The sequence below is a fragment of the Dendrobates tinctorius genome, unplaced genomic scaffold (genome assembly GCF_039654945.1).
Source record: "Dendrobates tinctorius isolate UK_male_01 unplaced genomic scaffold, ASM3965494v1 ptg000063l, whole genome shotgun sequence".
Lineage (NCBI taxonomy): Eukaryota > Metazoa > Chordata > Amphibia > Anura > Dendrobatidae > Dendrobates > Dendrobates tinctorius.
In genome coordinates this window covers 11,340,600-11,367,954 of record NW_027361731.1, presented here as the reverse complement: position 1 = coordinate 11,367,954, position 27,355 = coordinate 11,340,600, and the positions used below count along the sequence as shown (strand labels likewise).

Genomic DNA, 27,355 nt, shown 5'->3' with positions numbered 1-27,355 from the left:
CCAACCTCTGCTGGTAGGCAGTTTGATATCAGGACCCCCCATTAGGGTTCAGTAGGTGACACGGTTGTTTGTGTTTTTGTGTGGTTGTTTTGTCTTTTATCTAGACTTTAATAAAGGTTGGTTTTTATATTCTATATCTATACTTTTATAAGGCTCCTTGTAAATACAATTGAAGTTTTTGACCTTACCGGTTCATATACTTATGCAAGCCGCATGCAGAAATAGGTGGAGCTGACCGGAGGGGGCGGGGCTTCACGAGGGAAGTCCGCAGCCCTCCGTCTGCAAATGTGAAACAAGCCTAAATGAGATGAGAATTAGCGTTATGGAAGATGAGTCTATGAGAAACGTATTCAGCTGCCGACTCCGAGGAGGAAACTGCTTGTTGTCTGTGGCCTATAATATAATAATAATAATCTTTAATTTTTATATAGCGCTAACATATTCCGCAGCGCTCTACAGTTTGCACACGTTATCATCACTGTCCCCGATGGGGCTCACAATCTAAATTCCCTATCAGTATGTCTTTGGAATATGGGAGGAAACCAGAGAACCCGGAGCAAACCCACGCATATACGGGGAGAACATACAAACTCCTTGCAGATGTTGTCCTTGGTGGGATTCGAACCCAGGACTCCAGCGCTATATAGGTTTTATTAGTAGATGTAAAGAAGAAAACTAAATACTGTAAAATAATAAATCTCCTCATATGTTTCCCTTATTATCTCCAGTTATTGTATTATTACACAGGATTTTTATGATGTTACATCGGCTCATCTTCTTCTTATTCAGATCTCTACAATATCTGATCCTCTCAGTGAAGATCTTCTACATAAGAGAATTTTCCTGATTTACCCATCAAGGATGGATATGGACAGAGACAAGATGGCGGAGAGGATATTACACCTCACCCTAGAGATCCTCTTCCGGCTTACTGGAGAGGTGAGAGATTCTGATGACGTCACATTACATCATTCTTATCTATGGGAATAACAGATGGACAGAACTGGAGAGGTGAGGACTCTGGAAATGTCTGTAGTGAGATTTATTAATGTGTCTCTCCATAACCAGGATTACACAGTAGTGAAGAAGACCTCTAGTGAACGCTGTCAGGACCCTGTGTCTGAGGGATGGGGAAGACCCCTGAGCCCAATCCCAGGGCCTCCACCTCACCTGATCCATGAGGATATCAATGACCAGAAGATCCTAGAACTCACCTACAAGATGATTGAGCTGCTGACTGGAGAGGTGACACTGCTGGGAATGCTGGGACATTATACAGTAACACTATGAAGGGATCGGCGGGATGACGGTATCATTGTATGTGTCAGGTTCCTATAAGGTGTCAGGATGTCGCCGTCTATTTCGCCATGGTGGAGTGGGAGTATTTAGAACGACACAAAGATCTGTACAAGGACGTCATAATGGAGGTTCCCCAGCCCCTCACATCACCAAGTAATAGACAGGACTAAATACACACGGCCTATAATTATCTGTATGTAAAGAATGAATTCAGTCCCTGTATGTGTTTCCTCCAGATCTATCCATTAAGAGGACAACACCAGAGAGATGTGCCAGTCCTCGTCTTCCACAGGACTGTAACCAAGAAGATCCCAATGCTCCTCAGGATCATCAGGTACATGGAGAGAAGGTGTCAGGAGATCTCCCCTATGATGTGTAGACGGCTGTGAAGGTCTTGTGCTTAGTCTTGTTTTATCCACCAGTGTTATATGTTTTATACTTGCGTAATGAGAGCGGTAGAGATGACAGGATTAGAGCTGATCGTAGATGTGACTTCTCCATCTGTCTGTGACTTTATTCAGTCGCCATGACAGCACCACGAGAGAGGGGATCCGCCCTTTGGGGACAGGAAACCTGCAGACATAAAAAGGGCGGCCCTCTCTCCCGCTTCAGTTGGTTTCCTGTCCCTGACAGGGGACCCCTGCAGACATACCTGAAGCAGGAGCAGTGTCTTAGGAGTCACGGATGCCCGGGTCTGGTGGCCGATTCAGGCATCGGGGGTCCCCTACCTCGGCCTGACCAGGACCATGGAGGCGCCGCACGGCAGGGGAACTGTCGGTGCAGGCGGTGCAGCTGTAGGTGGCCTCCAGGGGGAGCGTCCACTACAGGAGGGCCCACGCCGGTATCGGGTAAGTAAAAACCCGGCTCCCTTTCATTCCCTCCTTTTCCTTGCCAGGCCCGGGGGTGAATGCTGTCCTTCTCTACCGGGTGGCGGGTGGGCCCGGAGGTGTCAGCGCCATTACCACCGCCTACTTCCCCTTCAGGGGGCAGCTGACGGCGTGCGGGTGCGGACTGATGACGCGGCCTGGTCGGGCCAGGTGATGCGGCGGGCGCGCACTGCAGGCCTCGGCCGGCTGGGGGAGGGGAGTGTCTCGCCGACCCAGCCGGGGATTCGGTCGGGGGGGTGGAGGATGCGTGGAGGTGAAGTAGGTAACGGGCGCTGATGGAAGGCACCTGTGAGCCCCAGAGGGGGCGGTGCCGGGTCTATTTAAGGGCTCAGGTGACCGGGAGAGCTGCTTCTGGCCCTGTAGTAGCCCATAATGGCATTGCAGGAGCAGCCAGAGCCTCTGGAAGAGACGCAGCCTCAGTCCTCAGAGAAGCCGGAGCAGCGTTCTAGTAGCAGCAGCCGTTCTGAGAAACACAAGTCTACTCAGAAGGCGAGACCTGAGAAGTCCACGAGCCGTAAGAGTGTGGTGGCTCCGATGGACCCACCGCAGAAACTGGCACTGCGCTGTCATATGCCAGGGTACGTGAGCTTCGAGAAAGTTCAGTGGGTGATGATCTGTTCCCCTTATGTTCCCTCTCTCCCTTTCTGCCAGGGGAAAAAGAGTTTGGGGAAAAGCAAGCACAGACAGTGTGCCGAGTGTGGAGTCCCCCTCCCGGATGGTCAGGGAAGGAATCTCTGTAGACCCTGTATTAACCACCTGGTCTCGTTAGAGATGGCTGACTTTTCCGTCAGTATAAGGGAGATAGTCAGGCAGGAACTTAGGAGTTCGGCTGGATCTCGGTCTCCGGCAAAATCTAGAGACAACTCCCCTAGACCATTACTCTCCAATAGTGATTCGCAGGAGCTAAGATCAGATTCATCATCATCATCGTCCTCGTCACCTGAGACCAGATCAGGACGTTCCTGTTTCCCACTGGAGCAGGTCAATCGTCTAATAAAGGCGGTAAATACTACAATGGGAATTGAGGTAACCCCAACAGAGAAGTCGATACAGGATTCTATGTTTTGGGGTTTGGGCCGAAAAAATCGAACATCATTCCCTCTAATAGACAAAGTTAATGCTCTTATCACTAGAGAATGGAAAAAACCTGAGAGGAAGGGCTCCCTATCTCCGGTCTTGAAAAGAAGGCATCCATTTGAGGACAGATTCAGCATCATGGGATAACGCCCCAAGATTGGATGCGGCTATAGCAAAGGCTTGCAAAAAGACTTCTCTTCCCTTTGAGGATCTGGGTAGCTTAAAAGACCCTTTGGATAGGAAAGCCGATGCTTTTCCTCAAGGGAAACTGGGAGACATCAGCTGGAGCCCTTCGACCAGCAATTGCGGCCACATGCACCGCCAGATCCCTAACGGTTTGGTTAGACCAGCTAGAAGGACAAATTAGGGATAAAGTCCCAAGACAGGACATTCTTTCCTCCCTCTCTACAGCTCAAGGAGCAGCGGCCTTCCTCTCGGATGCATCAGCGGACTCAGTTAAATTGTCAGCCAGATCCGCGGCCCTATCCAATGAGGCCCGCAGGGCCTTATGGCCTAAATGTTGGCCGGGTGATTTGCAGGCCAGATCTAAATTATGCGGTGTCCCGTGTGAGGGAACTTACTTGTTTGGCAAAGTTCTGGACGAACAGTTGGAGAAGGCAGGCGATAGCAAGAAACGCTTCCCATATTTAGGTAGACCGCCTTTCAGAAGGGGCTCCTACAGAAGGTGGTTTGACCGTAGGCGACCCTCCAGAGAAAGACCCAGATATGACACCAGGAGAAGAGGTAGGGGGTATATGTTTAACACCCCTTGTGACCGTAATGATCCCAAATGACTGTCGGACCAGGTGGGAGGAAGGTTGCTGTCCTTCTACCTAGCCTGGTCACATATCTCAAATAGTCCTTGGATACGGAGCATCATTAGAACGGGACTAAGATTCGAGCTCCAGCAGACTCTGGGCGACAAGTTTATCCTAACTCCCATCCGTTCTTCACCCACAGAACAGAAGGCGTTGGAGGCGGAGATCTACGATCTTCTCCGGAAAGGAGTATTGATTAAAGTTCCTGAGCTACAAAGAGGTAAGGGGTTTTACTCCCCTCTCTTTCTAGTCAGAAAGTCGGATGGCTCTTATCGCACCATAATTAATCTCAAATGCCTTAATAAATTCATCAAAATCTACTCTTTCAAAATGGAGTCTGTAAAATCGGCGATTAAACTACTGTTTGGGGGGTGCTTTATGGTAGTCCTTAAAGATGCCTATTATCATGTTCCGATACATGCAGAACATCAGCAATTCTTAAGGGTAGCCGTCTCGCTGGAAGGAAAAATAAGCCATTTTCAGTATACAGCACTTCCCTTTGGGGTGGCGGTGGCACCCCGGGTCTTTCCAAAATTAGTGGCGGAGGTTATGGCCCATCTGCATGAACAAAACATTCTTGTAGTTCCCTATCTAAATGATCTCCTGATTGTGGGGAACTCGGAGTCTCATTGTGCCACCCAATTAGGGAAGGTAATAGCCAGCCTCCAAAATCTGGGTTGGATCATTAACTTTAAAAAATCACGACTACAACCCACAAAAGTACAACAATTCCTAGGCCTTACTATAGGCTCTGATTTACAGGAATGTCGATTGCCAGAGTCTAAGGTTCTGAAAACTCAACATCACATACGTAGGGTAATGGATAATCCGTCAATTACCCTTAGAGGGGCTATGTCACTTTTAGGCTCTCTTACGGCATGCATTCCGGCAGTACTCTGGCCACAACTCCACACAAGAACCCTACAGTGGGACATCCTACACAACACCCATCGGTTGGAGGGTTGCCTCGAGGCTAGAGTCACCTTATCTGATGTTACTGTTCAGTCCCTTCATTGGTGGTCCCTGGGATCGAATCTGCGTAGGGGTGTCCCTTGGATAAACCGAATCTCCCGAATTCTAACCACGGGCCCTAGCCCCAAAGGTTGGGGGGCTCATATGTGGGATAACTGGGTCCATGGAGTATGGTCTCCGCCCGACCAAAGTTTCTCCTCTAACCTTAAAGAGTTGCTAGCAGTAGAGCGGGCGAACACGTCAGACTATTCTCAGACAACCAGGTAACTGTAGCCTACATTAACCACCACGGGGGAACCCGGTCCAGACCCTTAATGGATGTAGCAAATCGTATTTTCCAGATTGCCGAACTACACCTCCTATCCCTCACAGCTCTACACATAAAGGGAAAGCAAAATCTAACAGCCGACTTCTTAGGTCGCAACAGGCTCAAACAGGGAGAATGGACACTTAAAAAGGCCATCTTCGAACAGATTGTACACAGGTGGGGGCTTCCAGAGATAGACTTGTTCGCCAGCAGAAAGAACAGTCAACTCCCTCTGTTCTGCTCTCTGGATCCTAGAGAAAACCCGTACGCGGTGGACGCTTTCCTGGTTCGGTGGAGCTTTGGCCTAGCATATGCCTTCCCCCCTCTGAATCTGATTCCAATGGTGCTAAGGAAAATCCGAGAGGACAAGGCCAGTGTTATCTTGATATCCCCATTCTGGCCCAGGAGGTCATGGTTTCCTTGGCTGTGGAAGATGTCTGTGTCCCAGCTATGGATTCTCCCCAAGCTCCCGGACCTTCTATCCCAGGGTCCAGTATACCACCCACGAGTCTCCAACTTACATCTAGCGGCATGGAGTTTGAGGGGGAGCTGGGTTTTCCCGGGGGCTAGTTAATACCCTCCTAAAAAGTAGGAAAGTCTCCACAACAAATATCTATGCTAGAATCTGGAAAAGGTTTTTGGCAGTGTCAGGAGCAGAAGTCGGTCAGAAAATCCGAATTGATCAGATTCTGGAATTTCTTCAGAAGGGGTTGGATATGGGTCTAGCCTGAATACATTTAGAGTCCAGGTTTCGGCGCTAGGGGCCTTTTACAACTGTAACTTAGCGAGCAATTACTGGGTGTCAAGATTCATTAAAGCAGCAGCAAGATCCAGACCCATCATTAAAGACAGGCTGGTCCCATGGGACCTCAACTTAGTCTTATCAGCACTAACAGAGCGCCCCTTTGAACTTATTGATTCCATTCTCATAAAGATCCTGTCATTCAAAACTGCCCTGTTGGTTGCCCTAACATCGGCCAGGAGGGTTAGTGACCTGCAGGCCCTCTCTAGAATACCACCATACACCCAGTTTGGGGAAGATAGGGTCACCTTAAAGCCAGACCCCTTATATCTACCCAAAGTCACCTTGAAATTCCACAGGCTTCAAGAAATAGACCTCCCATCCAGCGAATCCTGCTTTGAGCAGGGGGTTGGACCAGATGGCCCAGGAGGTCCCTTTCAACTCTACGATTCTATAATTCTACCCAAACCCCTCTAACCTGTCCGAGCAGAAGCTCCATTCCCTTGATGTGATACGGTGCCTTCATAGTTACATTTCGGCCACGGAGCCATGGAAAAGGGACAATGCCCTATTTGTATCTTTTCAGGGAGCTAAAAAAGGACTTAGTGTCCAAGAACACCCTAGCTAGGTGGATTAGGGAGGCTATCTCTTTTGCTTTTACAGCAGGTGGGCTGGAGATTCCGGAAGGCATAAGAGCGCACTCTACTCGGGCCATGGCAGCATCATGGGCAGAGAGATCGGAAGTATCCATCGAGGACATATGTAAGGCGGCCACATGGTCCTCTCCATCAACTTTTTTCAACCACTATAGATTAGATTTAGGTCACGTTCAGGAGAAAGGTGCTTGAGGCAGCTATCCCTCCCTAGAGTTCTCTTCATCTCTGTAAATCTCTCGTGGTGCTGTCATGGCGACTGAATAAATGCTCAGCTACTTACCGGTTGTGGTGTTTTTCAGGTGCCCATGACAGCACCTTCACATTCCCTCCCTCTGCTTTCACATATTGGGTCAGCACCTTTACTTTGTTTAAAAAATTAGTCACAGTAGTAGAGACATGTAGTTGACTGTACATATTTAAGTTGCTACTAACCAGGGAGGTCCTCTCATGCTCTGTAATCCAACTGAAGCGGGAGAGACGGCCGCCCTTTATATGTCTGTAGGTTTCCTGTCCCCGAAGTGCGGATCCCCTCTCTCGTGGTGCCGTCATGGGCTCCTGAAAAACACCGCTACCGGTAAGTAGCTGAGCATTTTTCAATAATAAATGCGCCCGGGCCCGCACGTCAATAGTTAACAGTTGCCAGCCAATCGGAGGCTGGTAGCTGACATCAGCCGCAGCGCACATGTCACCGCCGTCTGGCGTCATTGTCGCTCGCCGCCGAGTGCGCGCTTCAGCTGCGTGGAGGGAGTTTTGCTGCAGGAGCGTGGCCAGTTAAGGAGAACATGGGTTTTTTTTTTTTTTTTTTTTTATTTTTATTGAAAGCAGAGCCGGCAACCCGGGGCAGAATGGACATGGGGGGCTGGGGCAGAATGTGAGACACGGGGGGGCAGAATGTGAGACACGGGGGGCAGGATGTGAGACACAGGGGCAGAATGGCCATGGGACTGGGGCACAATGTGAGATACAGGGGCACAATGTGAAGTACGGGGTCACAATGTGAGACACGGGGGCAAAATGTGCGACACGGGGGCTCAATGTGAGACAAGGGGCACAATGGACATGGAGGCTGGGGCAGAATGTGAGACACGGGGGCAGAATGTGAGACACGGGGGCAGAATGTGAGACACGGGGGCAGAATGGATATGGGGCAGAATGTGAGACACGGGGGCAGAATGGACATGGGGCAGAATGTGAGACACGGGGACAGAATGGATATGGGACAGAATGTGAGACACGGGGGCAGAATGGACATGGGGCAGAATGTGAGACACGGGGGCAGAATGGACATGGGACAGAATGTGAGACACGGGGGCAGAATGTGAGACACGGGGGCAGAATGGACATGGGGCAGAATGTGAGACACGGGGGCAGAATGGACATGGGGCAGAATGTGAGACACGGGGGCAGAATGGACATGGGGCAGAATGTAAGACACGGGGGCAGAATGGACATGGGGCAGAATGTGAGACACGGGGGAAGAATGGACATGGGGCAGAATGTGAGACACGGGGGCAGAATGGACATGGGGCAGAATGTGTGACAGTTAAACACAGGAGGAGGCAGAATTTGAGACACAGGAGGGGGCAGGATGGGAGAAACATGGTGCAGGATGGATACAATGTAGACTTATGGGGCAGAATGGATGCTCATGAGGGCAGGATGAGAGAACATATGGCTGGAGCCAGGAATGAGACACACTGGGGCCAGGAGGGGGATATTATTACCATAGGGGCTAATTAAGGGATAGTATTACTGCAGTAATGTATTTATTTTATTTTTTTGAGGATGCTGTTTTAAATGGGGGGAGGTCCTGTTACTGTGCAGAGTGATACTATATTGCCTTTTTTTCTTCATCTGGTGTAGTGTAGAAGTTGGGGAAAACACTAAGTAATGTGTTCTGCAAGTGGAGCTCTAGATAACTGTGTTATTTAGAGTTTAGTGTCCTCTGCAAATATTGAAATTCTACTCTCTATGCCCCCTACAAGGTCATTAATAAATATGTTAAAAAGAAGCAGCCCAATACTGACCCCTGTGGTACCCCACTGCGAACCGCGACCCAGTCCGAGTGTGCTCCATAAAAACTACCCTTTGTTTCCTATACCTGAGCCAGCTCTTAACCCATTTACACATATTTTCCCCTATCCCCATTGTTCTCATTTTAAGTATCAACCTTTTGTGTGGCACCGTATCAAAAGCTTTTGAAAAGTCCATGTACACCACGTCCACTGCATTTCCTTGGTCCAGTCCAGAACTTACCTCTTCATAAAAGCTTATCAGATTAGTCTGACAGGAACGGTCCCTCATAAACCCATGTTGATATTGGGTCATGAGGTTATTCTTCTTCAGATACTCCAGTATAGCATCTCTTAGAAAACCCTCCAGGATTTTACCCACAGTTGAGGTTGGGGGGTTAAACTGCCAGGATTTTTATTGCAGCCGCACCTGTGCCATCCCTGCGGTGTACATCTATGTTCTGGAGCCCAAAAGGGCTAATTTTTTTTAAACAATTGTTTATTGTGTGAAAAAATAAAATGTGTCTTCTGCTTTTTCCATGTTTTTTTTTCTTTTTACAAGATTTGTTGGAGCCAATTTTCTTTAGAAACATTTTTATATCTGCTTTATTTCTGGTGTTTTTCTTGTAATATAGGAAAGTCTAAGGCCAGAAATAAACCCCCATAAATCACTGTACATGGAGACTTTGGGATCAGATCATTTCTGTCCTTGGTGTTTGTAGGAACAAAAAATCTTATACTGTATAAAAGCCTCAAACTTCTGAGTGTGAATCAGACATGAGATCTAACGTAATAGAAGATTACAGTGCGGGGAAGACGGGAAACCATCATATAGACGGCCGGTGGGGATGGAGTCAGTGACGGACTCTGGCCTAATATGTTTCAAGAGCCGTAGTAGAAGATGAAGATGTCGTCCTCATCATGAAATAGTTATTTTTCATGTCACATGTAATGAATATCTCCTGTAGTATTGCTAATGCCGATTCCAGTGTCGGTAAGGCTGGTTTCACATTTGCGGACGGAGGGCTGCGGACTTCCTTCGTGAAGCGCCGCCCCCTGCCGCGCCTCCTCCGGTCAGCTCTGCTTATTTATGCATGCGGCTTCATGCGGCCTGCGTAACCTATCTTTAACATTGGGTACGCAGGCTGTGCCGCAGTATGTGGAAGCCGCCCCCGCATAAAATTCCAACATGATGCGTTGTAAGCGGGTTCTAAGCGGGTCACCGCGCCATCAAAACGATGCATACTGCGGCACGGCCTGCGTACCCAATGTTAAAGATGGGGTACGCAAGAAGCATGCATAAGTAGGTGGAGCTGACCGGAGGAGGCGTGGCAGGGGGGGCTTCACAAGGGAAGTGTACAGCCCTCCGTCTGCAAATGTGAAACAAGCCTAAATGAGACGAGAATTAGCGTTATGGAAGATGAGTCTATGAGAAACATATTCAGCTGCCGACTCCGAGGAAGAAACTGCTTGTTGTCTGTGGCCTAAAATATAATAATAATAATAATCTTTAATTTTTATATAGCGCTAACATATTCTGCAGCGCTTTACAGTTTGCACACATTATCATCACTGTCCCCTATGGGGCTCATAATCTAAATGCCCTATCAGTATGTCTTTGGAATGTGTGAGGAAACCGGAGACCAAGAGGAAATCCACGCATATACGGGGAAAACATACAAACTCCTTGCAGATGTTGTCCTTGGTGGGATTCGAACCCAGGACTCCATATAGGTTTTATTAGTAGATGTAAAGAAGAAAACTAAATACTGTAAAATAATAAATCTCCTCATATGTTTCCCTTATTATCTCCAGTAATTGTATTACACAGGATTTTTATGATGTTACATCGTCTCATCTTCTCATTCAGGTCTCTACAATATCGGATCCTCTCAGTGAAGATCTTCTACATAAGATAATTTTCCTGATTTACCCATCAAGGATGGATATGGACAGAGACAAGATGGCGGAGAGGATATTACACCTTACCCTAGAGATCCTCTTCCGGCTTACTGGAGAGGTGAGAGATTCTGATGACGTCACATTACATCATTCTTATCTATGGGAATAACAGATGGACAGAACTGGAGAGGTGAGGACACTGGAAATGTCTGTAGTGAGATTTATTAATGTGTCTCTCCATAACCAGGATTACACAGTAGTGAACAAGACCCCTAGTGAGCGCTGTCAGACCCCTGTGTCTGAGGGATGGGGAAGACCCCTGAGCCCAATCACGGGGCCTCCACCTCACCCCCTGATACATGAGGACATCAATGACCAGAAGATCCTAGAACTCGTCTACAAGATGATTGAGCTGCTGACTGGAGAGGTGACACTGCTGGGAATGCTGGGACATTATACAGTAACGCTATGAAGGGATCGGGGGATGATGGTATCATTGTATGTGTCAGGTTCCTATAAGGTGTCAGGATGTTGCTGTGTATTTCTCCATGGAGGAGTGGGAGTATTTAGAGCGACACAGAGATCTGTACAAGGACGTCATGATGGAGGTTCCCCAGCCCCTCACATCTCCAGGTAATAGACAGGACTAAATACACACGGCCTATAATTATCTGTATGTAAAGAATGAATTCAGTCCCTGTATGTGTTTCCTCCAGATCTATCCAGTAAGAGGACAACACCAGAGAGATGTCCCCATCCTCTTCTTCCACAGGACTGTAAACAAGGAGATCCCAATGTTCCTCAGGATCATCAGGTAGATGGAGAGAAGGTGCCATGAGATCTCCCCTATGATGTGTAGACGGCTGTGAAGGTCTTGTGCTCAGTCTTGTTTTATCCACCAGTATTATATGTTTTATACTTGTGTAATGAGAGCGGTGGAGATGGCAGGATTAGAGCTGATCATAGATGCGACTTCTCCATCTGTCTGTGACTTTTACAATATTTGTTTCAGGGTGAAGATCTGACCCATATTAATACTACAGAGACATATGTGAGGGGTGATGAGCGGTGTAAAGAGAAGATTCATACATATGACTACCCAGGTGAGTAGTAACCACTAAATGCAGAGAAGTCAGATTCCTCTCACAGAAAAGATATGTGTCTTTGTACCGCGTTAGCCAGTAGATACAAATATATTAAGAACTAGCTGAAGAGCCCGGCCCTGCCCGGGCATAGTAACTAACTGTGGTTAGTTTTAACAAATTACAATTATCCTGCATCCCATAGTCCCGTGCCCATATACCCATCATACATATTCTCCATCCCATAGTCCCGTGCCCATATACCCATCATACATATTCTCCATCCCATAGTCCCATGCCCATATACCCATCATACATATTCGCCATCCCATAGTCGAGTGCCCATATACACATCCTCCATCCCATAGTCCCATGCCCATATACCATCATACATATCCTTCATCCCATAGTCGAGTGCCCATATACCCATCACACATCCTTCATCCCATAGTCCCGTGCCCATATACCCGGCCGTCATACATATCCTCCATCCCATAGTCCCGTGCCCATATACCCGTCATACATATCCTCCATCCCATATTCCCGTGCCCATATACCCGTCATACATATCCTCCATCCCATAGTCCAGTGCCCATACTCCCATCACACATCCTCCATCCCATAGTCAACCATTATGACATCGTAATGAGCGGCTGGGCTTGCAACCTATGATGACATCAATGTCGCCATGGCAACCATTATGACATCATAATGAGGGGTGGGACTTGATACACACACACCTTTTCCCCATTATGTAGATAGGGGCAAAATTGTTTGGTGAATTGGAACGCGTGGGGTTAAAATTTCGCCTCACAACATAGCCTAGGACGCTCTCGGGGTCCAGACGTGTGACCGCGCCAAATTTTGTGGCTGTAGCTGCGACGGTGCGGATGCCTATCCCGGACACACACACACACACACACACACACACACACACACACACACACACACACACACACACACACACACACACACACACACACACACACACACACACACACACACACACACACACTGAGCTTTATATATTAGAAGATTGAGAGTTCTCACCAGTTGATTCCTTTTAATGGCTAACTGAAAAGATGGTAACAAATTGCAACCTTTTGAGACTACTCAGGTCTCTTCATCAGGCATAGACTAATACAAAATCTGAAGAATCACGTATTTATACACAACACAGAAAGAAATAATGCAACTGATAAGACAAGTGACGTGAAGCAGAGCTATCATTATGGGAGAGTGATAAACAGTTGTGGCCATAAATATTGGAACAGTTCATAGATAAGGAGTGTGAATGTTTTATTCTCCTCTGATTGGGGTCTGGTTCTGTGTTGTGATGCCCTCACAAGGTCTGGGGAACAAATTCCTTAACTGATGTAAAAAGACATATATCCATGAGACACATTCATTCCTGCATTGAGATTCTTCTCAGTCACCGGCTGTGACTGCTTTGTCGGTGGTGTAGTCCGGCCGTATCACGATCGTGTGATCACCATTTTGCCTCTAGGCCACAACATTCTCCTCCTCCCAAAACTGTTCAAATGACTTTGGGCATTGAAAGCCCTTTTCTATAGAACTTACCACCTGGAGGATCCATCTACCCCCTGGGAATAGAAGATGCTGACCATTACCTGCCCAGATCTGTAAACTACAAAGCCAAATGAGACCGTACGTAGAATGTGCTGACAAGTTAGAAAATCACTTGAAAAACAATATTAGCAATATTATTTTCTCTAATCTTCTTGACAGGACCCATAGTAGCTCCAATGGTCCACCATAAATGAGTGCAACTCCCGCTTACTGTTGGAGTTCTCCCCTCATACATACGTTGTTGTTGGGGATGTAACATAGAATAAAAAATGTATTTTTTTACCTGTTCATTCTGTATGATAGTCTGATTGTGGTGGGATTGTCCTGCGTCACTTATGTGAGTCTGTAACTCCCCGATAGTCTTAAAAAAAGCTCCATCGCCTCTTCCAAATGCCTAAGATCTAAATGTAAAGTGAACCTGTCAGCGGGATTGTGCACAGTAACCTACAGACACTGTCAGGTCGGCGCCGTTATACTGATTATATGATACCTGGTGATGAAATAATAGTGTTGATATATTATTGTTGATAATGCCTATAATGTTGAGGCTTAGAAAAAAAATTACATTCAGCAAAATGACACCGGCAGCACCTGTCCAGTATCCTCTATCTCTTACTTATAGATACTTATAGATGCTACTGCGCAGGCGCCGCCATCACTGGTGACATTTTGCTGGATGTAATTTTTTTCTAAGCCTCACATTAGCGACATTATTATAGGCATTATCAGCAATAATATCAATGTTATTATATGTATTATGTAACAGTGGGGGGCAGGTCAGTGAGGGATCAGTGATCTGTCATAAGCCAATACAGATGCATATGTAATCAGAGCACCACATAAAGCCCCGCCCACAGCCCCGCCCCGAAGCACGAGAATCTCATTAACTGAAAACTACAAATACAGATTAAACAACAACCACAAGACGGATTTCATCACCAGGTATCATTGTAATCAGTATAACGGCGCCGACCTGACAGTGTCTGTAGGTTACTGTGCACAATCCTGCTGACAGGTTCCCTTTAAGACATCTCAGCTCTGCACTATTATACACAGTTCTCTTTAAATGCCCAATATTTCTTCTTGAAAGTCATCTGACAGAATATATTGGCGCTTACGATAGTTTAGATTGTGAAGTCACCGAGACCCATATGCTAATTACCCCAGAGAGGTTTCACCACTAGTTACTCATTTATTACTGATGAAGACTGGAGTTTGATCATTTCAGTAGATGTTATTGTCTATACTCACAGTTTTCAACTACAGTAGTTACTGCCCAAAATACTCTGATGTAACCTCTTCCTGCAGCCAGTTTTGTGTTGCTAATCAGGCCCCATTATTAAAATCAGACATGTGTCACTTTATGTGGTGATAACTTTGGAATTCTTCACAAAGGATAATAGAAAACAAATGGATGTTATAAATTATTTTCCAACTTTGCACAATACCCTATATACGCTTGTACACTACTGTCTATAGTGTGGTGGAGGCTGCACGCCGGCGCTGACAGGACCCTGACATTATAACTGACCAGTAAGTTTTTGGGGTTTTTTTGTGCAGAGAATTATGGATTCCATACAGTCTCTGGCTGACCAGATGCAAAATCTGAGTCAGATGTTTCAGGGTTTATCTCTGGAGCAGCAAGCTTTTGCTCGTTCTCAGCAGCAGGTTTCTGAGACAGTGCGAGGGCTTTATCTGCTGACAGTCCTGGGTCTCTGGGGGCTGGGGTGAGGGATTTTGTTCTGGTGTCCCTGGAACCACCTGTTAAACTGCCTGACTTCTTTTCTGGGAACAAAAAGGAGTTCAGGATCTTCATGGAGGGTTGCAAACTTTTTTTTAGTTTGAGACCACGTTCCTCTGGGGACGAAAACCAGTAGGTAGGGGTCATTATGTCCTTATTAAGAGGGTCCCCACAAGCTTGGGCTTTCCCCCTTTCTTCCACTGCCCCTGAGAGAGTGTCTGTGAATGCATTCTTTGAGGCCCTCGGGCACATATATGATGAGCCTGACCGAGTGCAATTGGCAGAGGACATGGTGATGAGCGTCTGTCAGGGGAAACACTTGGCTGAGTTAGTTTTGTACTGAATTCCGCTGCTGGGCTGCAGAGATCTCTTGGGACGACGCTGCGCTTCGAGGTCTCTTTTGCAGAGGCTTGTCCGAGCGGCTGCAGGATGCCTTGGCATTACATCCCCCACCTAACTCTCTCGAGGACGCCATGACCCAGGCCGTCCAGATGGACCGCAGGCTCAGGCCAGAGGGGTGATGCAGGTGGAGACATCATTGTTCACCAGTGGAAAAGAGATATCTTCTGAATTGGAACGGGAAATTGAGGGGGCCCAGTCGCTGGCTCCTGCGGCAAAGCCGGAGGGCAAGTTGTTTGTTCCAGAGCAACTTCGCCATAAACTCTTGCAAGAGTTCCATGAATCCAAGCTGAGTACTTACCCTGGTATATCAGCCACGCGTCTGGCGGTGGCTATTATCTTCTGGTGGCCTACCCTTGGTTCTGATATAAAGAAATTAATTTCTGGTTGTGGAGTCAGCACTCGTTCTAAGATCTCTCATAGCCGGCCGGCAGGGGAGCTGATGCCCTTGGCAGTTCCCAAAAGACCATGGACCCACCTGTCCATGGATTTTATTACCAATCTTCCCTCTTCCAGGGGTAATACAGTGGTATGGGTAGTGGTGGACAGATTTTCTAAGCAGGCTCATTTTGTACCCCTGTCCGCATTACCTTCAGCTGAGACCTTATCCAGATTGTTTGTGCAGCATGTGGTCCGCTTGCATGGAGTACCCCTGAATGTGGTGTCTGATCGTTGTGTGCAGTTTTGGCGTGCTTTCTGCAAAAAACTAGGGATGTCTCTGTCCTTTTCGTCTGCATACCATCCCGAGAGTAATGGTCAGAGGGAACGCACAAATCAGTCTCTGGAACAGATCCTCAGATGTCTGACTTCTGCTAGACAGAATGACTGGTGTGATATACTGCCGTTGGCTGAATTTGCCTTCAATAGACGGATGAGTCAATCCACTGGTATGTCCCCTTTCTTGATCAACTATGGGTTCAGTCCTCATTTTGGTGAGTTTTCTCGTCTGGATTCAGGGTGTCCCGGGGCTGAGGACTCTGTTCATTGGTTAAAAGATACATGGGCAGAAGTCCAGCGGCGTATATCTAGGTCTCAAGGCAGGTATAAGTTTTTTGTGGACAGGAAACGAACACCTGGTCCCATGTTTCAGGTTGGAGAGAAAGTTCGTCTCTCCACGCGAAACATTAAATTAAAGATTCCGTCAGCCAAGTTGGGCCCCAAATTCATTGGCCCGTACGAGATTGTTGAAAAAATCAATCCAGTGGCGTACAGACTGTGCCTTCCACCCTCTTTCAAGATCCCTAACGTCTTCCATAGATCTCTACTGAAACCTTCTGAAGCAGTCCGGGGAGAATCCGAGTCCGCTGCTCCTCCGGTTTCGGTTGAGGGACATGTGGAATATGAGATTGGTCATATCGTAGATTCCAGGTTGGTACGGCGGTCAGTACAGTACCTAGTTCATTGGAAGGGGTATGGGCCGGAGGACAGGTCCTGGGTGCCGGCCCGGTTGATGCATGCGGATCACCTGGTTCGGGATTTCCATGCTAGGTACTCGGGCAAGCCTGGGGGTCCAGAGGGGGTACTGTCATGATACCAGTGCTGGTGGACCTGTACTTCTAGGGTTAATGTTTTGATCTCAGTGCAGACTCTTACCTGCACACCTGGGACTTATTATGGTGGCCTCTCATTGGTTCTGGGAAAGCTTCTTATAGCCTCAGGAAGCTCCCATCCCGCGTCAGTTATACTTTCGCCCTTGGCAGAGTTGTTTTGACCCCTGAGTGTGTTTTGTGCTGTGTTCTGGTTGCTTGATTCTTTGTGTATGACTCGGTCTGTTCTCTGGATATTGCTTGTTGGATTCTGCTTGGTAACTTCTATGTCTGTTTGGTTTTGACCCCTGCTTGGCCCCGACCATCCGTTCTGTCTCATCCCTGGTACGTTAGAATGTGAGACACGGGGGCATTATGTGAGACACGGGGGCTGTTGCGAGTTCTCTTTCTGGGATCCCTCTGGTGGTTACTGGAGGTAGTGGAGCTGATTAGATTGACAGAGGCTTGCCACCTGATAATGATGATGACGATTGAAGATCTGGGGTTTCTGACTGGTGTATTTAAGACAGCTGACTTCCTTAAATCCCTTCTGGTGATTGTCTCCCTGTGCCTTCTGAGGTCTGATGTCTCCTGCTCTGTTCCTGCATGGTTCAGCTAAGTGGCTCATTTGCTAAACTTTTTGCATTTGATCTGGTTTTGTCTATCTCTGCTTTGTGCGGTTCAGCTTGCTCCTGCTGGGGCTGTGCTGGATCACCGCCCATATGTTACTGCTTGTGTCAGTTTGTTTTGTCCCCTGTTATATTGGTCTCTTTTTGCTCTGCTTTCAGTATATACCAGAGTGCTGATATAGTGGGGGCGAAGTCGTGTGACTTCAGTGTTTTTTGTGCATCAGACGTGTTGGATTTTTCAGGGTTTTTTGCGTGATTGCAGACAGTGTCTTTCCTTTCCTGTCCTGTCTAGTCAGTTTGGGCCCCATCATTTGCTCAGTCTATTTTTCTGCCTGCATATGTGTTTTCATCTTGTTTCACCGACAATATATGTTTGGGGGCTGTCTATTCCTTTGGGGTCTGCTCTGAGGCAGTTTAGATTTCACCTTTCTTGCTTTAGGCTGGGTTAGTTCTCCGGCCATGCCGAGGCATCTAGGGCATCGTAGGTACTCTCCACGGCTACTGCTACTTGTGTGGATAGGATCAGGGGTCTGCAATCTGCTTAGTTACCAACCTCTCTGGTTTTCTGTGGCTTGGCCTGGTCCTGTTATCCTCCTCGGTGACCCATTCATAACAGGGGGCATTATGGACATGGGGCAGAATGTGAGACATGAGGGCAGAATGGACTCTGGGCAGAATGTGACAGTGAAATACAGGAGGGGGCAGGATGGGAGAAACATGGTGCAGGATCATGAGGCAGATTGGATACAATAATAATAATAATAATAATAATCTTTATTTATATAGCGCCAACATATTCCGCAGCGCTTTACAGTTTAACAGTTTCAAAACACAAGTCATAAGTAACAACGCTAACAATACAATAATTAAATGTAGACAGATGGGGCAGGATCGGGAGATCATATGGGGCAGAATGGATACTCATGAGGGCAGGCTGAGAGAACATATGGCTGGAGCCAGGAATGAGACACACGGGGGCCAGGATGGGGGATATTATTACCATAGGGGCTAATTAAGGGATACTATTACTGCAGTAATGTATTTATTTTATTTTTTTGAGGATACTATTTTAAATGGGGGGAGGTCCTGTTACTGTGCAGAGTGACACTGTGTCACCTTTTTTTCTTCATCTGGTGTAGTGTAGAAGTTGGGAAAAATTAAGTAATGTGTTCTGCAAGTGGAGCTCTAGATAACTGTGTAATTTCCTGCAGAGATGAGCCCTGGCTGGAAGATGTATTGGCGGTCTGTGCTGGATGAAAGATGAAAAGCAAAGAAACAGGACTTCACCTAGAGAAGTCACTGGTGAGTCAGTGTGTTAACTGTACACTGACACTATACACTTTATACCAAGGTCCTGTGTATAATGTCACCGGTGATCACTGTATTACCTGTACATTGACACTATATACAGAGCTCCTGTATATAATGTCACTGGTGATCACAGGATTACCTGTACACAGACACTGCATACCAAGTACAGATCTCCTTTGTATAATGGCACTTATGGTGCTAATATTATGTTTTTTATTAATGATCAGTATTGTAGTATTCAGTCACCATGTGGTGGTAATATGTGGTCTGGCCATGGTGCGGTGGTATTTGTCCCTTGTATGTGCTATTATTCTGTCACTGTGGTGGTAATATATGGTCTGGCCATTGTGTGGCAGTATTTGTTCCTTGTATGTGCTATTATTCTGTCACTGTGGTGGTAATATGTGGTCTGGTCATGGTGTGGCTGTATTTGTTCCTTGTATATGGTATTATTGGTCACCATGTTGTGGTAATATGTTGTCTGGTAATGGTGCGGTGGTATTTGTACTCAAAGTTCCAGCAACAAACCTCCAAATCAGATTGTTGAATAGACGTTAAAACTTCATCTTTATTGCAATGCCTTTAAAACATACTGTTAAAATTGTAAATCCAGGGGATTACGCGTTTCGAACAAAAATGTTCATACTCATAGCCATGTCTGTGATCAGTACAAAAAGCAGAGTAAAATAGAAAAGGAGGAAGGAAAAGGAAATGAAGTGAGCAATTAATCATGCAAATAAGACAATTATACTAATGACACAAAGAGAAAAAAAAACACATGAATTCAATAATAATACATAATATCCGTTCTTATTCAATCCAGGAGGGACTCTGCAATTAAACTTAAAAATAAATTGCGCTTCTTGAAATGCAATGCTTTGTCTCTGTCACCGCCTCGATCACTGGTAAGAACTTCCTCTAATGCAGGAACATGAAAAAGTCTAAACAACCTTTATGGACAGACGAAAAATGCTAAGAATCTCCTGATAAACTTCCTGTCCTGACATTTGTAGCCTCATATATATGTTCCGCAATTCTCGCCCTGAGAGGTCGCGTGGAGCATCCCACATATTGAAGATTGCGCTGTGTGCACGTGATAACATAAACCACATAGGTTGTGCTGCCATTGATAAACGTGCGGATCTTCTGTGTATGGAGCAGCCGTGGCTCTGATTTCATGTGAAGTATCCATATACCGACATAAGCCGCTCTGGCGTTTACCGCACTTGTGTGACCCAGACACAGATAACCAGTTGTGTTTTGCTTTGACCTTCTGTCTTGCTGTGTGGTCAGAAGGAGATATCACGTTGCCGATAGTAGTACCTCTCCTGGATACAAAATGTACTCCTTTTTCTAGCAGCTTTTTCAAGCGGTCATCAGCATGTAACACAGGAAGGGATTTTTTAATCACATCAATTACTTGGTAAATATTATCGCTATATGTGGTTGTAAAGGGTAAATTAGGCAGATTTTTTCCTGCAGTTTTTTTCTGCTGTAAATGTTCTGCCCTACTTTTACTATCAGCCTTAATCTTTGCCTTTTCTAGTACATTAGTTGAATAGCCACGGATTTTAAATCTGCGGTCAATAACAGCGCGCTCCATCAAAAACCCCTCTCTGTGAGTACAGCATCCTTTATCTCGGATATATTCTCCAGTGGGAACATTATTCCCTACATGCCTGGGATGGCAGCTATTAGCAGGCAATACAGAGTTCCCAGCGGTGGGTTTGCGAAATAAAGAGCAATCAGTTTTGCCCGTTATGATTGACCCTTTTAGATTAATGTCCAGATATGGAATTGACCTTTTTTCCATGTTGGAAGGTGAAAGAAATATTAAATGGGTTATTATTAATGTATTGGCCAAAATCATAAACTGACTCGTCAGAACCGGCCCCTATTATTAAGCCATCATCTATATATCTCATACAACAATGCAGAGAAGATTGGAATGGATTCAGTTCTGTATAGATAGAGTTGTCCTCCCACCAATCCATGAAGATGACAGCAATAGAGGGGGAGAATTTCACTCCCACACAGCAGCCCTGCTGTTGGAGAAAGAACCTGTCGGAAAATTTGAAATAATTATTTTTCAACAGAAACCAAGTAGCATCCGATATGAAATCTTACCGGCGGAACACATATATGAGGCTACAAATGTCAGGACAGGAAGTTTATCAGGAGCTTCTTATCATTTTTCGTCTGTCCATAAAGGTTGTTTAGACTTTTTTCATGTTCCTGCATTAGAGGAAGTTCTTACCAGTGATCGAGGCGGTGACAGAGACAAAGCATTGCATTTCAAAGAAGCGCAATTTATTTTTAAGTTTAATTGCAGAGTCCCTCCTGGATTGAATAACAGAACGGATATTATGTATTATTATTGAATTCATGTTTTTTTTTTTTTTTTTCTCTGTGTCATTAGTATAATTGTCTTATTTGCATGATTAATTGCTCACTTCATTTCCTTTTCCTTCCTCCTTTTCTATTTTACTCTGCTTTTTGTACTGATCACAGACATGGCTATGACGAGGAACATTTTTGCTCGGAAGCGTAATCCCCTGGATTTACAATTTTAACAGTATGTTTTTAAAGGCATTGCAATAAAGATGAAGTTTTAACGTCTATTCAACAATCTGATTTGGATGTTGCTGGAACTTTTTTGTTTGATTACCACAGCCGCTTTTTCCGAGCACCATCCTGAAGTCCACACCCAAAGCCACAGAAATTCATCTAATGGTGAGCTGAATACTTTTTTTTTTCTTCTATATTGATATGCAGTGGTATTTGTCCCTTTTGGATGTGATATTATTGGTCATTTGTAAAATTGAAAAATAAAGAAAAAAATTACCGTATTTTTCGGACTATAAGAAGCATCGGACCATAAGACGCACCCCAATTTTCAGAAGGAAAATTGGGAAAAAAATAATGTGTCAAATGGGGGTCCGTCTTACAGTCCGAATTCAGCTTACCTGGGAAGGGATCCGGCACAGGTGGAGGAGTAGTCACAGGGGTCATTCAGTGGTCCAGGCTTGTGCGGTGGCGGCTCTGTGCTGGGGCAGGTTCCTTGTGCTGGGGCAGCTGCGTTGGGGCAGGGGCAGCTGTGCTGGGGAAGCTGTCCTGAGGCTGGGGCAGCTGTGCTGGGGCAGGGGCAGCTGTGCTGGGGCAGCTGTCCTGAGGCTGGGGCAGTTGTGTGGGGCTGGGGCAGCTGTGCTGGGGCAGGGGAAGCTGTGCTGGGGCAGCTGTCCTGAGGCTGGGGCAGCTGTGCTGGGGCAGGGGCAGCTGTCCTGAGGCTGGGGCAGCTGTCCTGAGGCTGGGGCAGCTGTCCTGAGGCTGGGGCAGCTGTCCTGAGGCTGGGGCAGCTGTCCTGAGGCTGGGGCAGCTGTCCTGGGGCTGGGGCAGCTGTCCTGGGGCAGCTGTCCTGAGGCTGGGGCAGCTGTCCTGGGGCAGCTGTCCTGAGGCTGGGGCAGTTTTGCTGGGGCAGGTGGGCCTCTGCAGGGCGGTGGTGGCGGCGGGCTGTGCTCCGGTGCAGGGGCAGCAGCTCCGCCGGCATTTCCTCCAAGCCCGGAGGCCCCCCCGCACATTTCTTGCTGGCCGCCGCCATGTTGCGGTGGCCTCCGGGAACATGGGCGCCGGGAAGATGGCCGCCGGTCCGGGGACGGCGCATGTGCGGCTTCAGATCTCGTCCCGAAATCTCGGGGGACGAGATCTTATGGTCTTATGGTCCGAAAGATACGGTATACCTACATTTTATTGGATATTTTAACTAGTGTTTAATATGATAGAATAGAGTAGGGCCTGGCCAAAAGAGGCAACCTTGTCGTGGTGGCAGATTTAAAAAATCTTGTGGCCAAAACAATAGCTGCTGGCTATGTGTGTGATCTGGAGATGGGAACTGTTAATGTGTGATTGGTGAGAAGTGGAGTTTTTCCAAGAGAGCGCGGGGGAGCTGTGGACAGTTTGAGGGGTGGAGGGTGGGACTGGGGTGGAGCCTGGGCAGAGTCTCAAGCAGGCCCGAAAATTTTGCCAGTACGGGACCCCAAAATTCCTAGTGGCATCCCTGTTTGTGGACACAATGTATTGGGAGCACTGTTCGTGGTCACCTGGCACCTCAGACGATGTCCACCATGAACATGCTTGGCACTACTTTCTCTGCTTTCCATATCCCAAGAACTGCCTTGCTCATCGCTCTTTTAACACCCTTACATGGAATCTGGACTTACACAGGGCCCCTTAGGCTTGTACCTTGGTGTTACCTTCTAAGCTATGGTGATAGATGACAAGAAGAATACTCATGTAGCTGAGTCAGAATCAGAAGGACAGAATCAGAAGACACAAGAGTAGTCAGTAAACGGGCCACGGTCACAACAGGAAACAAATACACGAGCTGCAAGCGGAGCACAGAGGACTGAACCAGAGGAGAACAACGCTGTATCTGGCAGATTCCGGCAATATGCTGTGAGCTTTAGTAGGGTGTGGTCCTTTCCAATTGGCTGAAGTAGGGAGCAGATTACTCCAGCTGGACACCAGGAACAGACCCCAGATGAGATTGGATACACCATATGCAGAAGCCCTAATATAACCAAATGACAGAAAACCAGAACAGTCAAAATACTTAGGAGGAGTGAATATTTTTTCTCCACAGCCACTTTCCAGAAATTAACATGCAGTGGATGTTGTAGAGTGAAAATTACACATTTGCCATTTTATTACTCAACACATAGTGCCCTTTATGGGTTGTGTTCAGACACAACCACTCTCAACGTTTGTTGCAGTCATCTAGCTGCTGCAGAGCTCGTGCAGGTGGACAGCGTTCACTAGGTATCATAAGTTGAGGATCCAAGAAAAGCACTTATGAGCATCCGCGCTGCTTTAGTGATAAGAGTTGACAACTCTGTACTGTAACCTGAAGAAGAGGTGCGGTTTGTCACCTCGAAACGCGTAGTTTCTGTAGTACATATAATAAAGAACTTGAAAGATTTATATGGATTTCTGAAGAATTCTTATCACTAAAGCAGCGCGGATGCTCATAAGTGCTTTTCTTGGATCCTCAACTTATGATACCTAGTGGACGCTGTCCACCTGCACGAGCTCTGCAGCAGCTAGATGACTGCAACAAACGTTGAGAGTGGTTGTGTCTGAACACAACCCATAAAGGGTGAGTACTCCAGAGTACTTTTATATTTTAATTGATTTATACCAGGTGAAGCCCTATGTCTGCGCCCCCGCCCTTGTTTTCTCATGTACAGCACCATGGAATCAATGACGTTATATAAATATTCATTTTCACCTAACTAACATTGGTTGCTTTCTTTTTATTCAATATTTGGGAGGCAGAATGAACAAACAGTTGAACAACTCACACTACTGGTTCATCCTATAAGGTTTTCTATTAGACTGTGAACTGTCATTGTGTTGGTAAATTAATTTTTTTTACTTAGCTTGCCATTTTTATGGATAGTTTAAGTAGAAATGTTCAAAAATATAAAATTCATGGATATTTTATTAAAAAGAAAATAATTGTTTTTGTCTTAGCAGATGACTGTACCAGGACATCAGAGGGACAGCTGATATCTTCAATTTTTAAATCTGATGATCTTGAGATCCTACAAGATACAACTGAAGTGAATGCTATTACTGATATGCCATCATCCATTCACAGCAAAGATCTGTCATCTGACCCTATGAAACAGGTCCCATCTTCTGACTCATTACCGAGTACTAAGGAAAATCAAGGTCACGAAAGAGACATTAAAAAACAAATTGCTCCTAAAGCAAAGAAGTCATTTTCGTGTTCAGAATGTGGGAAATGTTTTACACAGAAATCATATTTTATTAACCACCAGAGAATTCACACAGGGGAGAAGCCTTTTTCCTGTTCAGAATGTGGGAAATGTTTTAGCAAGAAATCGATTCTTTATAGACACCAGATAATTCACACAGGGGAGAAGCCTTTTTCCTGTTCAGAATGTGGGAAATGTTTTAACAAGAAAGGTCATTTTGTTGACCACTGGAGAACTCACACAGGAGAGAAGCCTTTTTCCTGTTCAGAATGTGGGAAACGTTTTAACCAGAAATCGGTTCTTGTTAAACATCAGAACGGTCACACAGGGGAGAAGCCTTTTTCCTGTTCAGAATGTGGGAAATGTTTTAACAAGAAAGGGAATCTTGATGACCACTGGACAATTCACACAGGGGAGAAGCCTTTTTCCTGTTCAGAATGTGGGAAATGTTTTAACCAGAAAGGTCATCTTGATAACCACTGGAGAACTCACACAGGGGAGAAGCCTTTTTCCTGTTTAGAATGTGGGAAATGTTTTAACCAGAAAGGTCATCTTGATAACCACTGGAGAACTCACACAGGAGAGAAGCCTTTTTCCTGTTCAGAATGTGGGAAATGTTTTAACCAGAAAGGTCATCTTGATAACCACTGGAGAACTCACACAGGGGAGAAGTCTTTTTCCTGTTCAGAATGTGGGAAATGTTTTAACCGGAAAGAGCTTCTTGATAACCACTGGAGAACTCATAAAGGGGAGAAGTCTTTTTCCTGTTCAGAATGTGGGAAATGTTTTAACCGGAAAGAGCTTCTTGATAACCACTGGAGAACTCATAAAGGGAAGAAGTCTTTTTCCTGTTCAGAATGTGGGAAATGTTTTAACCGGAAAGAGCTTCTTGATAACCACTGGAGAACTCATACAGGGGAGAAGCCTTTTTCCTGTTCAGAATGTGGGAAATGTTTTAACTGTAGAGCGCATCTTGATAACCACTGGAGAACTCATACAGGGGAGAAGCCTTTTTCCTGTTCAGAATGTGGGAAATGTTTTAACCGGAAAGAGCTTCTTGATAACCACTGGAGAACTCATACAGGGGAGAAGCCTTTTTCCTGTTCAGAATGTGAGAAATGTTTTAAGCAGAAAGCGCATCTTGTTAGACATCAGAGCGGTCACACAGGGGAGAAGCCTTTTTCCTGTTCAGAATGTGGGAAATGTTTTAACCGGAAAGCGCTTCTTGATAGCCACGGGATCACTCATACAGGGGAGAAGCCTTTTTCCTGTTCAGAATGTGGGAAATGTTTTAACCGGAAAGCGCTTCTTGTTAGACATCAGAGCGGTCACACAGGGGAGAAGCCTTTTTCCTGTTCAGAATGTGGGAAATGTTTTAACTGGAAAGCACATCTTGATAACCACTGTAGAACTCACACAGGGGAGAAGCCTTTTTCCTGTTCAGAATGTGGGAAATGTTTTAACCGGAAAGCGCATCTTGTTAGACATCAGAGCGGTCACACAGGGGAGAAGCCTTTTTCCTGTTCAGAATGTGGGAAATGTTTTAACCGGAAAGCGCTTCTTGTGAGACATCAGAGCAGTCACACAAAGGAGAAGCCTTTTTCATTTTCTTAATGTGGGAAACATTTTATTTGGAAATCAACTGTTAATAATAATCAGAGATAACACATGGGGAGAAGCCTTTTTATGTTCAGATTGTTGGAATTGTTTTAACCAAAATTGGATTGTCTTAAAGGGGTTGTCTCCTGTCATTCCTCATGTTTGCTGACAGAATGATAAAGCTTTAACTTCCAAATGTAAAACTATACCAATAATTCACCCCCTGAAGGTTAGTCAGAAGGTGACTTATAGAAAAAACATATACCCCACGTCTCAGTATATAGGGTGAGGTGATGTGTATATACACTCACTCGCCAAGCCTCTCATTTCTACGGGTTTCATCATCCTCACCAAAGGCAACTCATTAAGAGACTATTTAATACTGACCTATATGCAAGTGAGACTAGACAAAAAAAACTCGTATTGTGTTATCCAAAACAGTCAGAAAACTAGTCTTATATAGCAGATCCCAGACTTCATACTATATACTTTGTAAGTTTATAAGCCACTCCAGTGGTGGTCAGGAATAGAAAGTATGTGAAAATACAGAATATTTATTGTGTTTTTTCTCCTATAGGGATTGCCCTAGTTTCGTATTGTAAGAGCAGTCAATTAGTAGTACGGACAAATTGTCCTAGACTAAACTCAGTTTTCAGACCACCCAATATCTACCACTCAGGGAAAACTTACCTGCTCCAAAGATCATTAGCAGCTTGTAACTAGTGGCCATGCTGCGGTCTGTCAGGGAGTTAGTGCAATTTCATTATAAAGGCTAGGGATTTGTGAAATCATAATGTCTGGGAGACAGGGCAGGTTTTAGGCAAAGTGGGGCCCTAGGTAGGGATGAGCGAGCACAGTCGTGGGTGTTCGGTACTCAGCGAGTAATGAAGTACTCTCGGTACTCGGTACATAGCAAGTAATTCACTACTCGCCTCGCACTATTCGAATGTCCCGCCCAGCATTTGCCATTCACAGTAATTCCGCACCCTTCTTGCTTGTGGGCGGCATTACTATGATTGGCTGGCCGCC

The 27,355-nt window shown here is 46.0% G+C and overlaps 2 protein-coding genes across 6 annotated transcripts in view; both read left to right on the top strand.

Annotated features, from left to right (window-relative positions):
• The window catches only part of LOC141094197 (uncharacterized), a 124,507-nt gene extending 98,046 nt beyond the window's left edge, over positions 1–26,461 (top strand). The window contains exons 6-11 of one of the 5 annotated variants that reach the window (XM_073579964.1): positions 10,641–10,790; positions 10,920–11,099; positions 11,182–11,305; positions 11,389–11,486; positions 11,685–11,775; positions 24,483–26,461. In XM_073579964.1, the coding sequence (XP_073436065.1) occupies positions 10,641–10,790; positions 10,920–11,099; positions 11,182–11,305; positions 11,389–11,486; positions 11,685–11,775; positions 24,483–26,341 (2,502 nt within the window). In that variant the 3' untranslated portion in view covers positions 26,342–26,461. Of the gene's footprint in view, positions 1–10,640; positions 10,791–10,919; positions 11,100–11,181; positions 11,306–11,388; positions 11,487–11,684; positions 11,776–24,479 lie in introns of all 5 variants that reach the window. The other 4 variants (XM_073579962.1, XM_073579965.1, XM_073579963.1 and 1 more) reach the window with 4 other exon arrangements.
• On the top strand, positions 728–7,324 carry LOC141094346 (gastrula zinc finger protein XlCGF66.1-like). The gene is made up of 5 exons (XM_073580183.1): positions 728–939; positions 1,069–1,245; positions 1,329–1,452; positions 1,536–1,633; positions 7,228–7,324. Exons 1-5 carry the CDS (start codon positions 862–864, stop codon positions 7,258–7,260), a joined length of 510 nt encoding a protein of 169 aa, XP_073436284.1. The 5' UTR covers positions 728–861; the 3' UTR covers positions 7,261–7,324.
• Positions 26,462–27,355: the final 894 nt, after the last annotated feature.